General features: G+C 43.6%; 1 protein-coding gene across 1 annotated transcript; it reads left to right on the top strand.

Annotated features, from left to right (window-relative positions):
- The first annotated feature begins 9,362 nt into the window (after window positions 1-9,362).
- Window positions 9,363-14,513, top strand: LOC100502389 (uncharacterized). Its single transcript, NM_001323927.1, has 5 exons — window positions 9,363-10,038; window positions 11,452-13,429; window positions 13,552-13,612; window positions 13,699-13,922; window positions 14,252-14,513. The coding sequence occupies exons 1-5, from the start codon at window positions 9,879-9,881 to the stop codon at window positions 14,304-14,306; spliced, it is 2,478 nt and encodes an 825-aa protein (NP_001310856.1). The 5' UTR covers window positions 9,363-9,878; the 3' UTR covers window positions 14,307-14,513.
- The last annotated feature ends 1,184 nt before the right edge of the window (window positions 14,514-15,697 follow it).

Raw genomic sequence — 15,697 nt, 5'->3', positions numbered from 1 at the left:
GCATGACATTCACCTCAGCCATTGACCACCAACATGTGCTCCACACCTGCTCACCACAAGTCGACCGACATGGTTGCACATACATAATCTCACACTTTGGTCATCCTATTGACTACCTCATAGTGCCACCCGTTGACAATCACTCATCATCAACCTAAACCACAACGGATAAGTCAACCTTGTGTTCGCATCAATCGGTGTTAGGGTCAGATGGCTATTCTGACCTCTGTCTGCCTGTTAGACTGACTGACAGGCCAGGCGGTTGAACCGACCCTAGGAGGCGGCACAACTAGTTTTGGCATTTGACTTCTAGTCAAACTATACTCTTTGAACTTGGTTCGGCTCTGGTAAAAACCAGTTCAACTAGTTTTGGAGGCGGTTCAACCGCCCTCAACGCAAAAAGTTCAAATCTTCAGCACCTTTTGAGGGACCTCTATAAATACCTCCTTCTGACTCTCTCCTCATTTACGTTAGCTGCTTCTCACATTCATTGTTGACCTAACTTAAGAAAAAAGCTTACACCCCAAATCGTTCCCAAATCGATTGATTGAAGAGCCCTTGGTGTGAGGTTTGTGTTTGTGGCTCTCAAATTCAATTTTTCTCTCATTCTCACTTTCTCGTCTCTTGAGCTTGTTGCAAACATCTCTTGTGTGAATTTGTTGTTCTTGGAACCTTCAAGTTCCTTGACGGATTGAGGTCACTTGGGAGTCTCCAAACTTATGGATGACCCCAAGAAGTTTGCATCACCTGCTCATTGAGCCAATTTGAGAAAAGAGTTTGCCTTGACCTTTGTGGTCGGCTTGTGAAGGATTAGGGTTGGAAGAGACTCGACCCTTTGTGGGCTCCTCAACGGGGAGTAGGACATCTTTGTGGTGTGGCCAAACCTCAGGATAAATTTTGTGTCTTGTGTTCTTGCTTGGATTCATTTGTTGTTCTTCATCTTTGGTAAGGAAGGCATTGAGTGTTGTCCTAAGCGTGAGGGTCTTGTGGAGATGTTCCATCCATATTTCTCACCTTCTACGCTTAGTTTACCCCCTGTGTTCTTATCTTGAAAGAATCTCTCATTGTATCCGTGCGTTGTTCTTAGCCTAGATCTGTTCTCGCAGTTGGATTTGTTCAGAGTGGTTCAACCGGCCTTAATAGCGGTTGAACTGACCTTGACCAGTACAACTATTTATTTGACAATTGTTTTGAAGTTTATGGTGAAAATTTCAGGTTTAGCACCCCTATAGGCTACTTTCAATTGGTACCAGAGCTTTGTGCCTCGTTTATAGCGCTTAACTGCGTGAGGAAACAATCATGTCGACTCTAAGGACCAATGAAGAGCCTACTCTTAAGGAGATTCTAACCACATCTAGTGTTGAGGAGTTGAATCCCCAAATCCTCGACATCGCCATGATGCTTGCCGAAAAGATGATCCTCGAGATGAAGGAGGACGAGGCCAAAAGAAAGGTCGAAGAAGAAGAAGCAAGGAGAAAGGTCGAAGGAGAAGGAAGAGGGAAGAAAAAGGTGGACTACTCCGACTACTTGGTTGAACCCTTGGTGTCCAAGGTAATGAAGAGGGTTAGCCTCAACACATAATAGTCAACATCCAAGAGTAAGGGTAATGAATTTCATAGAACTCAATACGATTGCTCTCGTAATTTTGTCCCCAACTTATCTTCGGTGCCCCTCGAAAAGCTTACAACTCTTAATGAGTTGAACTATGATGAGTGGGCTGAAATCTCATCTAATCGGTGTGCATCCAAGTATTTGGGAGATTGTGAATATAGGTGTACGCAAGCCCGCTCCTGGTGAAGAAATGACACTGCAAATGATGCAAGACGTTCATCGTAATGCTCAAGCCGTGAGCATTATCAAAAGAAGTTTGAGGCCAGAAGAGTACGCAAGGTGCAAGGAAGAGAGGATGCTCATGATATTTGGAACAATCGCAAAATGTCACATGAAAGCAATCTTAAAGCAAAGGGGCTTAGGATCAAGGTTTTGGAGAGTGAGCTCACAAGGTATGATTGGATCAAGGGTGAGTCACTCCAATCACTTTTTGATCGGTTGATGGTGTTAGTCAATAAGATAAGAGTTCTTGGTAGTAAAGATTGGAGTAATTCTAAGATCACTAGGCTATTCATGAGAGCCTATAAATAAAAGGACAAGAGCCTAGCAAGAATGATAAGAGACCGTGATGATTATGAGGAGATGACTCCTCATCAATTGTTTGCTAAGATTCAACAACATGAAGCAGAGGATGCACCAACCAAGGCAAGGGACACACATGCCATGGTTGTCAATGATCAAAACTCAACCAAGATGGTTCAAATGAACAAGGACCACAAATGCAAAAAGGTGGTAGAAAGTTCAAGTGATGAAGACACAACAATGTTCATCAGGACTTTCAAAAAGTTTGTTAGAAAGAATGACAAGTATCAAAGGAAAGGAAGGAAGAGATCATGTTATGAGTGTGGTCAAACCGTCCACTTCATTGTGGATTGCCCTAACAAGAAGGAACAAGAAGGAAAGAAGGACTTCAATAAAGACAAGTTGAAGAAGGGAGAGAAGAGCAAGGGATACTTCAAGAAGAAGAATTATGGTCAAGCTCATATTGGTGAGGAATGGAACTCCGATGAGGAGAGTTCTAGCTTGACGAAGAAGGAGTGGCAAACATTTCCATCTAATCCACCTCAACGTCGTGGCTCTTCACCAACCTCTCCGACAACGACTCTTGCACTCCTACATGCCTCATGGGATAAGGGGATAAGGTAAAATTATTTAATGCAATTTCAATTTATGATGATGAATGTAGTATGAAAGGTAAAATGATTAGTGAATTTGGCTTAAGTGGGTACAATATAATCACGAATCAACTAGAGAAGCTAGAGAAAAGAAAAGCAAATCTTGACGATCAAGAAGACTTGCTCATCCTTGAAAAGGAGAGAAACTTAGAGCTTCAAGAGTTTGTCATCAATAAGGAGGAGATGATGGAGGCTTTGACTAAAGAATTATCTCTAGTCAAAGTTGCTACAAAGGAAAAGGAAAGTGAAGTTGATTGTGCTAAAACCTCTATAGTTGGTCTTGCAAATGCCAAAGATGCACTTGAATCAAACATATCAAGTTTGAAGGTTCAAAATCAAGAACTACAAGTGCAATTTGAGAATTGCAAGAACTCCATCACTTCATCCTTATAAGTGATTTCTTTTGCTAGCTCCTCCAACTTTAGCACTTGTAAACATTGCTCAAAATATCATGCTAATTGTTGTTTGGCTAACCATGCAAGGAAAGATAGCTCTAAGGTTGAAGTCAAACAAATCTTGAAGAAGTGCTCTAGCAATGATGGGTTGAGTAAAGTTGAGCCTAAGTATAAACCCTTAAGGAACAACAATGGCAAGAAGGTACTTGGGTACAACACTTTCAAGGTGAACCCTAGTATAGAGAATAAGGGGTGGAGATCCCCTAAGTTCATAGAAGGTACCACCTTATATGATGCCTTAGGGAGGATCCACTCCTCAAATGGTAACACTACTCATGAGAAGGTAAACATGAGCAACGCCATGGGTAAAATGAAAAGTGTTGCATCTAAAAGTGAAGATAAGGCTCCAATTCCTATCTCTCATTCTTACCTTTGTGATTATATGTTAACGTGGGACCAAGGGAAATTGGTTGTAAAATATGTTGGTGCCCACACTAAGAGAAAAGTAATGCAAAAAAGTGTGTGGGCTCCTAAAGCTATCACTAACACTCAAGGACCCAATTCAATTTGGGTACCTAAAAGCATAGGGTAAACTTGTGTTGCAGGTCTACTCCTCTGGTGGGTCAAGTTGGGTGCTTGATAGTGAATGTACAAATCACATGACCGGGGAAAGGGACATGTTTCAATCCTTGCATCTAACCCAAGAATCACGAGAAATTGTGTTTGGGGATAGTGGCAAGGGTGAGGTTATTGGTATTGGTACCATCCCTATCTCTAATCAGCAATCACTTTCAAATGTTTTGTTAGTTGATTCCTTGGGTTACAATTTTTTGTCTGTTTTACAACTCTGCGGAATGGGTTTTGATTGTTTATTTACAAATGTGTGTGTGAAGATCCTTAGAAGGGAGGATTCCTCTATTTATTTTACGGGTTGGTTGACATGCAAGCTCTACCTTGTTGATTTTAGAACAAGTAGAGTGTCACCCAATACCTATTTAGTTGTAAAATCTGACAAGGGTTGGATTTGGCATCGCCGGCTAGCCCATGTTAGCATGAGGAACTTGGCCAAACTTCAAAAGGATGGACACGTTGTTGTATTTGAGAAAGATCGGGTTTATGGCACATGTTAGGTAGGAAAACAACATGGTATTCCACACCACCCAAAGAATGTGGTCACCACCAACAGGCCATTGGAGCTTCTACACATGGATCTCTTCGAACTGGTGGCCTACATAAGCATTGTTGGTAACAAATATGGATTAGTTATTGTTGATGATTTTTCTCGCTTTACGTGGGTTTTATTTTGAGTGATAAAGGTGAAACTCAAGAAAACCTAAAGAAGTTTATGAGGCGAGCACAGAATGAGTTTGAATCGAAGATCAAGAAGGTGAGAAGTGACAACATAATGGAGTTCAAGTACACTGGTGTTGAAGTGTTCTTGAGTGAATAAGGAATCAAGCATGAGTTTTTGGTTCCTTACACTCCACAATAAAATGGTGTTGTAGAGAGAAAGAACCGTACTCTCATTAAGGCCGCAAGGACTATGCTGGGTGAATACAAGACACCAGATAACTATTGGGATGAAGAAGTCAACACCGTGTGTCATGCCATCAACCGCCTCTACCGTCACAAGATATACAAAAAGCTTGCTAATGAACTCCTCACCGGTAACAAACACAAAGTTGATTACTTTAGAGTTTTTGGTTGTAGATGTTTTATTCTTAACAAGAAAGCCAAGATCTCAAAGTTTGCTCCTAAAGTGGGCGAGTGTTTCTTGCTTGGTTATGCATCAAATACGCACAGATACCATGTTTTCAACAACTACATCGGTCTTGTTGAAATAGCAGTAGATGTGACATTTGATGAATCTAATGGCTCGCAAGGGCATGTTTCTGGTGATGCTGCAGGAAATGAGGAGCTACCTTGTAAAGCCATCAAGAAGCTTGCAATTGGTGAAGTAAAGCCTCAAGAGAAGGATGATGATGAAGGAATGATTTGGATAACCAATGAGATATTTGATGGGAGTACAAGGGTGGTGGGTGATGAATCCTCCATCCAGGTAAACCCATCAACCTCAAGTCATCCAACTCTTGAGGAAGCCATACAACCATAAGAATTGCCAAGTGTGGTAGAGCATGAAGAAGTGGTGGATGGTGGAGTTCCTCTTGAGCAAGAGGATGACGGGTCAATTCAACATCAACCTTTGGTGCCCCATCCTCGAGTTGTTCAAAGTATCTAAAGAGACCATCCAGTGGATAACATTCTTGGTAACTTAGGGTAGAAGAAGCACTGGAGATCCAGATTGGATAGTAGCAATGCAAGAGGAACTCAATAACTTTACCCAGAATGAAGTCTGGTCCTTGGTGGAAATACCTATGCAAAATGTGATTGGAACCAAGTGGGTCTTTCGCAATAAGCAAGATGAACATAGCATGGTCATAAGGAACAAGGCACAGTTCGTTGCTCAAGGCTTCCCTCAAGTAGGTCTTGATTTTGGAGAAACATATGCATTAGTGGCAAGGTTAGAGTCAATTAGAATTTTGATTGCTTATGCCACTAACCATGATTTCAAGCTATATCAAATAGACCTCAAGAGTGCGTTTCTAAATGGGCCACTACAAGAGTTGGTTTATGTGGAGCAACCGCCGAGCTTTGAAGATCTAAAGAAGTCAAACCATGTCTTCCTCTTCCATAAGGTGCTCTATGGGCTCAAGCAAGCCCCTAGAGCATGGTATGAATGCCTTAAGGATTTTTTTACTTAAAATTGTTTTGAAATAGGAAAGGTAGATTCTACTTTATTCACTCGCAAGTTTGATAATGAACTCTTTGTGTGCCAAATATATGTCGATGACATTATATTTGGCAGTACTAATGATGAGTTTTGTGTGGAATTTAGTAGGGCAATGACAAATAGGTTTGAAATGTCAATGATGGGCGAGCTAAAGTTCTTTCTAAAATCTCAAGCGAAGCAATTAAAGGAAGGAACTTTTCTATGTTAAACCAAGTACATTCACGACATGTTGAAGAAGTTTGACATGGAGAAGGAAAAACCCATCAAGACACCTACGACATCTAATGAGCATCTCGACCTTAATGAAGAAGGTAAATCTGTCGATCAAAAGCTTTATAGGTCCATGATAGGTTCATTGATCTATCTATGTGCATCCAGACCTGATATTATGCTTAGTGTGTGCATGTGTGCTTGTTTTCAAGCTAACCCGAAAGAGTGTCACTTGGTGGCCATTAAGAGGATCTTGAGATACTTAGTTCACACCCAAAACCTAAGACTTCGGTATCCCAAGGGCTCCACTTTCAATTTGCTTGGCTATTCTGACTCAGATTATGCCAGTTGCAAAGTAGATCGAAAGAGTACTACCGGGACTTGCCAATTTCTTAGGCGGTCCTTGGTGTCTTGGAGTTCTAAGAAACAAAAATGTGTTGCACTTTCCCCTACTAAAGCTAAATACATAGATGTTGGTGCTTATTATGCCCAGAATGATATGTATGAATCAAACCTTGAGTGACTTCGGTTGTGAGTTCAACAAAATTCTGCTGCTTTGTGAAAATGAGAGTGTCATAAAACTTGCAAACAATCCAGTGCAACACTCTAGAATCAAGCACATCGATATTAGACACCATTTTGTAAGAGACCACGAAGCCAAAGGAGATATCGATATTTACCCAAACCCATTTCGATTACTCTCGCATTCCTAGAAATACAACTACTCCCTTACTTTCGGTTCCACTCGGAAAACCACCACACTTTGATGGTGAAGATTATTCTTGGTGGAGTCATAAAATTAAAGGACAATTATACTCACTCTACCCAAGTATTTGGGATGCTATTGAATTAGGGATGCAAATACTGAATAGCGATGATGAGGACTACAACCCCGAGGAGGTGAAGCAAATTACCCACCTCAGCTCGCAAGCAACAATGGTACTTGTTGGCTCTTTGTGTAAGGAGGAATACAACAAGGTCAATGGGTTGGAGAGCACCAAATAAATTTGGGACATAGTCAAGACGGTGCACGAAGGCAACAAGATCACCAAGATCACAAAGATGGATCTCTTAGAAGGGGAGCTCGGACGGTTTTCCATGAACAAGGGAGAAGGACCATAAAAGATGTACAACTAAATCAAATCCTTGGTGAACCAAGTCTGCAATTACGGGAGCAAGAAGTGGATAGATCACGAAGCCGTCTAGCTAATGCTAAGGTCTTTTACCTCCGGTAATGCTACTCTTGTAACCTTAATTTGTGAGAATCCTAGGTACAGTAAGATCATTCTGGAGTAAGTGCTTGAGAAGTTCTTTAGCCACGAGATGATGGTTAAGGATTCCAAGCACGTTGAGAATTTGGCACAAGGCAATGTCACCACCACCGAGCCACAACCCATCGCCTTGAGGCCGCAACCGAGAAGGAGGAGCCCCCAAGCAAGGAGGAAACCATAGACATTTATGGGCTCAATGATGAGGAGATGACCCTCAACATTAAAAGCTTCCGACAAATCCTAAGGAACTAGAAGGACAAGGATTATAAGTCCCATGGCAAGAGGGCTTGCTACAAATGTGGTAAGACCGATCATTTCATAGATAACTATCCATATGCTAAGGATGATGATAGAGAAGAGGAGAAGAATAAGGAAAAGAAGATGGTTGAGAAGAAGAAATTATTCATTAAGAAGAAGGGATGTGAAGCCCATATTGGCAAGGAGTGGGACTCAGATGAGGACTCCGACGACGACGAAGGCATCGCCACCCGCCTTCAATTCAACAAAAGTGCTATCTTCCCCAAGGCCAACCACACGTGACTAATGGCTAAGGAGAGTAAGAAAAAGATATACTCCAGATCCTCTTATTGAATTAATTAAGACCATCAACGAGAATGATGAACTCCTAGAGAAGCAGGAGGATCTACTCGTTGATGAAACTAGAAAGAATGAAAACTTGAGAAAACCATAGCCCATGAAAAGGAAATGAATAAAACTTCAACCCATGACCTAAATGTTTGGAATGATTCAAATTCTTATCTTAATGGTGAAAAATAGATCTTAAAGTCAAGATTGAGAAATCGAATGTTTGCCATGCTTCTACATCTTCTGTTGAGCATATTTCCATTTGGTCTAGATGCAAAGATATAGATGTTGATGCTTTTGTTGCAAATATTGCCTTGATTAAGAAATTGAATGAACACATTGCTAAACTAAAAGCTAAAATTAGCGAGTATGAACTTGAGAACGGGAAATATAAATTTGCTCGAAGTATTCTTTTTAGTGGGGACGCCTTGGGATTAAGGATAGTGTTGGCTCCTAAACAGGAGGCAAAGAGAACACTATATGGATCAATCTCTTCATTATTTTCGTTTAAACTCTAGTACACATTCATATAGAGTATTCATTAATTTTTGAAATTATAAATTTAATTTTCTTGGCATATTTACTATTTTCTATGAATTAAACGAACTACTGGATATCTGTTTATAGAAATTATAAAAGAATATGTAAATGTAGTAAAAAATTCCGAAATTTGACATGACACGTATTTTGATGATAAAAACATGACACAAAAGTTTTAGAAGATTTTGCAGCCTTATGTCAAAGTATAATATATATTTATGTGTGCCATATATTTTTATTGTTAAAGAATATATATGTATTTATTAATGAATATGCTCATAAGGTATCTACATACTACGTTCATAATTTACTCGTAACATGATTTTTTACCGATGATAAAGTCATCGATAAAAACAACCTGAATCTCTTTATAATATTATATTCCAAGTCAAATAAGTATTCCGTATTCGAATGCCGATCCGAATTCAATTATTTATTTATTATTCATATTCAATAATATTTATATTTAAATTAAAATACGGTAAATAGTTACGCCTAAATTCGTTTTAGTTTTCATATGCATGGATCTGAATCCATCCCTACCCAAGTGGGGCCTGCTGAACGCCCGAATCTGATGTACTGTACCGCGTGGGCAGAGCACTGCAGCTTTCCATAAACAAACACTTTTTACCGTGCCCTGCTCTTTACTCTGCCCTCCTAAGTCCTGACCTCCATGACTCCATCGGCTACCGCCTTCGTCCCACACGGTCACGACCCTCACCTGACCACCTCGGCGCTCAACAAAAAACCAGCTCGAGAGACAGAGAGCGAGAGGAAAGACAGCAGCCGAAGTTGGAGGAGACCCCAAGGCAGTCGCAAAGGAAGGGAGGGAGCTTTGCTGGCCCGGGCATTTGGGAGACCCACCCCGCGCGGGAGTAAAAGAGAAGAGAAAGAGAAAGCGAGAGAAGAAAAGGCGGCGCCTCATCACGGTCGCCCGCCTGCTCGGCCTCTTCTCCCCCCTCCCCTTCCTGTCTCTGCGTCGCGTTGCGGTTGTGCGCACACCTGGTCGTTCTCGGTTTCCTCTCCTGCGGTTCTGCCCAGTCCTCACGGCTTCCTTTTTCTTCCGGGCCACTCTCCGCCCTCTTCCTTGCTGCGCTCGCCCTTCCTGCGCATTGCTCCTCTGTTCCCCCCGTCGGTCCGTTCCTGAGCGCAGCCGCTTCGCGTCCCCTTGATTCCACCCACTGCCTAATATGCGTCCGTCGCGGCGGCGGCGGTTGGTGCTGTGAGCGACTAGCGGCGGGACAAGGGGAAGGGATTCCGTCGTGCTGTGCGAAGGCCTCAGGAGCCGCCGGCATTGTGCATGGAGGGTGAGGAGGACGGTTCCGGCTCCGCGGTGCAGCGCCCGCCTCCGCAGCAGCAGCAGATACGGGTGGTGCGCTGCCCCAAGTGCGACAAGCTCCTGCCTGAGCTGCCCAATTACTCCGTCTACGTCTGCGGCGGTTGCGGCGCCACGCTCCAGGGTTGGTGCATCTCCCATCTTTTTTCATCTGCAATCACTACCTCCCCTACTTCTCTTCTGTTCTTATCGGGCATCATTTTTCTTCTAGCTGTACCCATTCCACTTGCATTTTTGTTGAATTAGATCAGCAAGTTAATTTCACGCTAATCATCAGTTCATCTGCCCCAATGTGGCATTGTTCTCGTCAAAACACATGGTTAATTTTTGAAATGAGCCCGTGGGGATTGCTGCTGCTGGGTTGGTTGCTGCTTGGGCGGTTTCCTGGGATGCCGATATGACCAGCTCGTTTCGTCCTCTTCTTCCCAAAGATTCCATTTTTACGGCTTATTTCCTTTAACTTCTACTCTCCATTTCAATTTTGCACTATCCGGCGACAACTAAAATAAAATGACGGAAGTAAGCAATTTTGTTTAGTATTGTTATTTCTTTTCTTTTGCTCCCCATTGTTGTCAAATGCTCGTTTCCTTCTTTTAGGCCTCATTTGTTGTATTCGGCTATTCGCAACTTCTTCCCGATTTGGCCTCCATCCTGCCACACTTGGTACGATGGCACAGTAAATAAAACTGCTGTCTTTGGTGAACCCAACTCTTTTTGGCAGTAATTTCGCGCCAAATCTTGTTTCTTCACAGCCTGCCGCCAAAGTTAGTTTCCGTACCCCAAATGCCTGGAGTTCATAGGCAATTTTTCCTCTATCCATCCCCACTGCCGGCCTCCCTTTTTATCAAAATTACAAAGATTATATTTTGGGACATTCCACTTGGTGTAGGTTTCTGTTGGTTATTTTGTAACGTCTTGAACAGGAAGGGTACCTTGTTTTAGAATGCGGTGGGTTGTAAATGGAATGAATCTTTCCTTACATTGCTTGAATATTTTGATCTTATCACTTTTATGACTCAGAGCATGGATCATTGCTAGGCAGTATCTCGGTTTTTGTGGTTCCCAAACCGAAAAAGCTTGAACCCATTGAATTTTCTAGACCTTCACTGTGATGGTCACTTCTACGCATTTCTTTGGATACAAAAAATGGCCTGTGGCTGGCAACAGGGAAGGTCTTTCTTGTTTGAACGAGTCTCCATTCATTTAAAAATCTGAAAATAATTGGAACCAACTATTTAAACTGGTCCACTTGCAATTCTGTATTCTCTCTTTAGTTTCCTGTTAACATTCGCCACTGTCTGGTCCTGTGTTTGCTGTTGCACTAATATGATCTTAGGATGTTCAGTGTTGACTGATGACTGGCAGAATTTGTTAGGGAGGTGGTTGTAATTTTGTGCAAATTCTTGGATCCTCGATTACTCATTCTTTGTTTTGAATACTTGTTCCTTGTAAACGTGCCGTCATTTCCAGTGATTAGCTGAATGTTTATGTTCTGTCTATTCTCATGTTCACATTTTTTCCCGTTAACCATTCGCAGCAAAGAAGAACTCAGGATCAGATACTTCTTCAGATAAATCTGATACTGCTGAGCATGTGAAGTACCTTGAAGTGCTCGAGAGTTTACCAGATAAGAAAGGAGTAGCGTCTGAAGCTAGCTGTGCTGTTCGAGAAGCAGAGACCAATAAAATCGAAGCTGGGTCAGAAGAGAGGTTTGTACCCAGCTGCTGCACCATGAAGCTTGAACCTGCACTCGGAGATGACAGCAGGGAAGTCCGGGAGGCAAAATACCGGCGCATTCGTCATGAAGGGAAAGGAGAAGCAAAGCAGCCAGCGACAGCAAGAGACAGATCACCAAGGCCTGTGGTTAACAGCATCCCTTCTAATGCTGACCCTGTAGAAGGGCCATTTGAGTGCCATATGAGACCGGGATTCATATACGCTAACGGCGAGAAGGGCCATCTGAGTGACAGGAATTTTGATGATCCTAGCACCAGAGTCAGTGGCCTGGAGAAAGATCGTACTGAGCTTCTGCGGATGCTTGATGAGTTGCGGGACAAGGTACAGAGATCCTGCGAGATTGCTGACAAGTCAAGTGTGAATGCTTCGACAAATAGAATGGTTAATCCTACAAGCTCCTGCATTCCTCATGAGCGTCTGAGTCGATTGCGGTATGGTTCACCTCAGCTGCAACGGAATGGGTCTCAGCACTCACCTTCTTTGAATGGGCAGACACCTGGTGTTCCTCCTGCTTTTCCTTCATTATCTGTACAGCAAGATCTCCATGGATACGGGGAATCGGTTGCACACACGGGAGCTCCTATCTACCCAGCTGCCCCATATCCATGGAGAAACTTCGATAATTATTTCCAAGGACATTATGATCCTGACCCTCTGATCTCTTATCACCATGATGGCTTCTACCATCAGCCTGCTTGCTCTTGCTTACATTGTTACCATCGTGAATTCTTACCTGTTCGAAGGGCACCCTATCTTATGAACAATCCTAGCTTGTACCATGCAGAAGGCCCAGTGATGTTTGGTGCACAGAACTACAATACAAGAGGCATGAATGGTATGATGCGACGCAGTCACATGAGGGCCACCCTGAGTAAAAAACCTGCACAGACTTGTGAACCGATTGTCAATGGCGCTCCTTTTACTATTTGCTACAATTGCTATGAAGTGCTGCAGCTTCCCAAGAACTCTCTCTTGTTGGGAAAAGATGAGTATAAGCTGCGTTGTGGGTCATGCTCACATGCAATTGTGGTCAGACTTGATGGAAGCAGGCTTGATGTTTCAGCACCTACACCAGTTTCACACTTATCACCTGGAAGTAAGAACTACTACAACAATGGCCAAGCAAACAATGGACAAAATGCTGATGAGAGACTTCTTCCATCCTATAGTTTTTCTGCAGGCAGTCATTGCTCTCAAGAAAAAGATTTACCCTCGAACTCAAGCGAACCAGACAAAACGCAATGCATATCTTCTGCCAGCATTTCCGAGGATGATAATAGCCCAGCTAGATCGAATTCACAGAAGAACTCCTCTGGTTCTAGAGACGTTCCTCATGATGCTGAAGTGGTTATCCGCGTTCCAACTTTACCTCTTCGTGATCATTTTGGATATTCTCCATCAGATAGGGTGGTTGATGGGCCAGGCAAAGGAAGCAGAAGCACCCGGTCCGAACATGAAAAGGGTGTGTTAACTGAAAGTTTTAAGCCAAACAAAGTGAAATGTGTACCTGTAGCAAGCGTGCTAGACCCGTCGGACGACGAGTATGATGATCCTGAGCACAGTCAAGATCCAGGTGGTGGGGCACAATACGTCGACCACCTGCGGGCCACGAAATCGGGTGATTCCTTTTTCTCCAGCCTCATAAAGAAGAGCTTTAAAATCAATGGTGGAATGGGCAATGGCAGAGCAAATGTTTTCATCAATGGCTATCCCATTTCTGACCGAGCTGTCAGGAAGGCGGAGAAGATTGCTGGACCAGTCTACCCGGGTGAATACTGGTATGTTTTGCGCCTTCTGACTGCATTTCATTTTTTAGGTTTCCTAGTAACATTGTTCTGTTCTGTAGTGAACTTTAGCTGGAAAGTTACTTGACATTTTGTTCTTATATCCTCTGTACTAGGTATGACTACCGTGCTGGATTCTGGGGTGTTATGGGACAGCCCTGCCTTGGCATCATACCCGTAAGAGAGCTTATACTTGAGCTGCTGTGTTATCGCACCCTAGCCATGTCTTGACCAAAGCTTTTAACCTGGTCTCCTTGTTGCAGCCATATGTTGCGGAATTCAACTATCCCATGCCTAAGAACTGTGCTGGAGGAAATACTGGTGTGTTCATCAATGGCCGAGAACTTCACCAGAAGGACATGGACTTACTTGTGGGTCGAGGGCTTCCCGATTCTCCTGATAGATCATACAGAGTTGAGATTTCTGGTAAAGTATCCGACGAAGTATCTGGTGAAGAGCTTTATTGCCTTGGCAAACTCGCACCAACGTAAGTAACTTAAAAGAAGCTTCAGATTCTTCAGTTTTTGTCTGTTTGGAGTTCCCTTCTCGTGTAAGTGAGCGCTGTTCAATTTCTGGCGAAGCTGTATCACTGCATGAGGCCATGTGCTATTGCTCATACTCAGTTGATTACTCTTATATGACTTAACCGACACTAATTTCATAGATCATCTAGTAGGGTTAACAAAATAAGCAAGCACAGGGGTTCTTGTATGTTTCTACCTGTTTCAGTTAGTAAAATTCATAGACATGATGCTCAGTATAGGGCTGGGTATATTTGATCCAATTTCATATTTTGCAATTGCCATTGGAAAACAGGGTGGAGAAGATGAAGCGCGGGTTCGGGATGCGAGTCCCAAGGATCATTCAGTGAAGTTGGTTCACATCGAGAAGCAGAGGCTCTGAAAGTTGTGTGCCACTACGCCTTTGTGGTATCCATTGCTAATGTAACCCTGCCTGGAATACTTGCATCTGTCGCAGTGGTTGTTTTGATCGAGTGTGTCTTGGTGTGGCCATGTAATTTTGTCTGTACAACATGCCGGATAGGTTTGCTTGGGGTTTAATAAAAATGGGTGGGTCCAATTCTGTGAATCTTTACTACTCTACAAGAGAGTAAAGTAGGCGTCTACCACCAGCTTCACCGTGCCTCCGCTCTCCCGTGATTCGCGTGCCCCAGCCTGCTCCCACACCTGTCCTCGTGATGCCCGCCCCTGCGCCCGCCCTGTCCCCGTGACGCACGCCATGGTGCCCCTGCTCGCACCCATCCTAGCGATGCTTGTGCGTGATGCTCGCGGCCGTCGCCAAGCGACCAAGGCTCGCCTTCATCTCCTCGCCGCCAGACATGCCCTCGATCTCCACCGTCTCCACTCACTCCCGCTTCGTCTTCCTTTCCGCCCTCAATCACTCTTGTTTGCTCCCCCCCTATGGTCCTTCGCTCGACGCTTGTATCCCCGGCTCGAAACCCTAGACAAGTGCGCCAAAGCCATCGCTCCCTCCATCCCCTCCCCTCCCTGCCACCATCGCAACATCGACCATGGCTGCACCCTCATCGTCTCCACACGCGCCACCATGGTCATCGTCGTCATGGTCAGGGCAGATCCGTGCCCTAGGTCTCCTATCGTCGGACCCCTCGTTGCCGCAGCTGCGTCTGGCTCCAACATGAAGGTCGTCATATGCCTTGGGCCCCCCTGGTCAGTGCCCATCCGCCCCTGGCCTCCTATCATTGGACCCCTCGTCGTTGCAGCAGCGTCTGGCTCTAGCGTAAAGGGCGTTGCAGGGGTCTTCTCGACTGAGGCATCCTTGGGAGGGTCAGTGGGAGCAGTGTTCCTCAGTGAGTTTTCTCGTTTGTTTTTCTTAGTTGTGGAGTGTTCTTTTTTTTTCTTCCTTCTATGATGTGGTTGGCTGTGTTTGGTTGATGTGTCTGTCTTGGTCAGGTGTGTATTAAACTCTAACGCCTCTGTAATTGTTGCATTAGTAGCTTAGGTATTAAAGTGCAAGACCATTCTTGGATGAGCATAAATGAGTATTATCAAAATTGCAAAATAGGGACTCCATAACACTACGGAATGTAGTTGCCTCCATGGACAGCTTGGCCATGTTATGCACACATACGCTTGACAAAAAAAAGGATCCTTGGCATCATCCCTACAAGACAGGATTCAGTTAAGAACTAAAAAACAAGAGGAAATGACAAACTTAAGTTCAAAAAATGTTATTACATAATTAGTTGAATTCCTCCATATTCACTAACTATGCTGTCCCAAT

This window comes from Zea mays, chromosome 4 (assembly GCF_902167145.1).
Source record: "Zea mays cultivar B73 chromosome 4, Zm-B73-REFERENCE-NAM-5.0, whole genome shotgun sequence".
Classification (NCBI taxonomy): Eukaryota; Viridiplantae; Streptophyta; class Magnoliopsida; order Poales; family Poaceae; genus Zea; species Zea mays.
This window is presented reverse-complemented; position numbering and strand designations above follow the sequence as displayed.

Bases quoted from the DNA above. Each gene is read 5' to 3' on its own strand.
- LOC100502389 (NM_001323927.1), top strand. From the start codon at position 9,879: ATGGAGGGTGAGGAGGACGGTTCCGGCTCCGCGGTGCAGCGCCCGCCT. The intron at 13,613-13,698 runs GTAAGAGAGCTT...TCCTTGTTGCAG, and splicing joins CCTGCCTTGGCATCATACCC to CCATATGTTGCGGAATTCAA. The intron at 13,923-14,251 runs GTAAGTAACTTA...ATTGGAAAACAG, and splicing joins CTTGGCAAACTCGCACCAAC to GGTGGAGAAGATGAAGCGCG.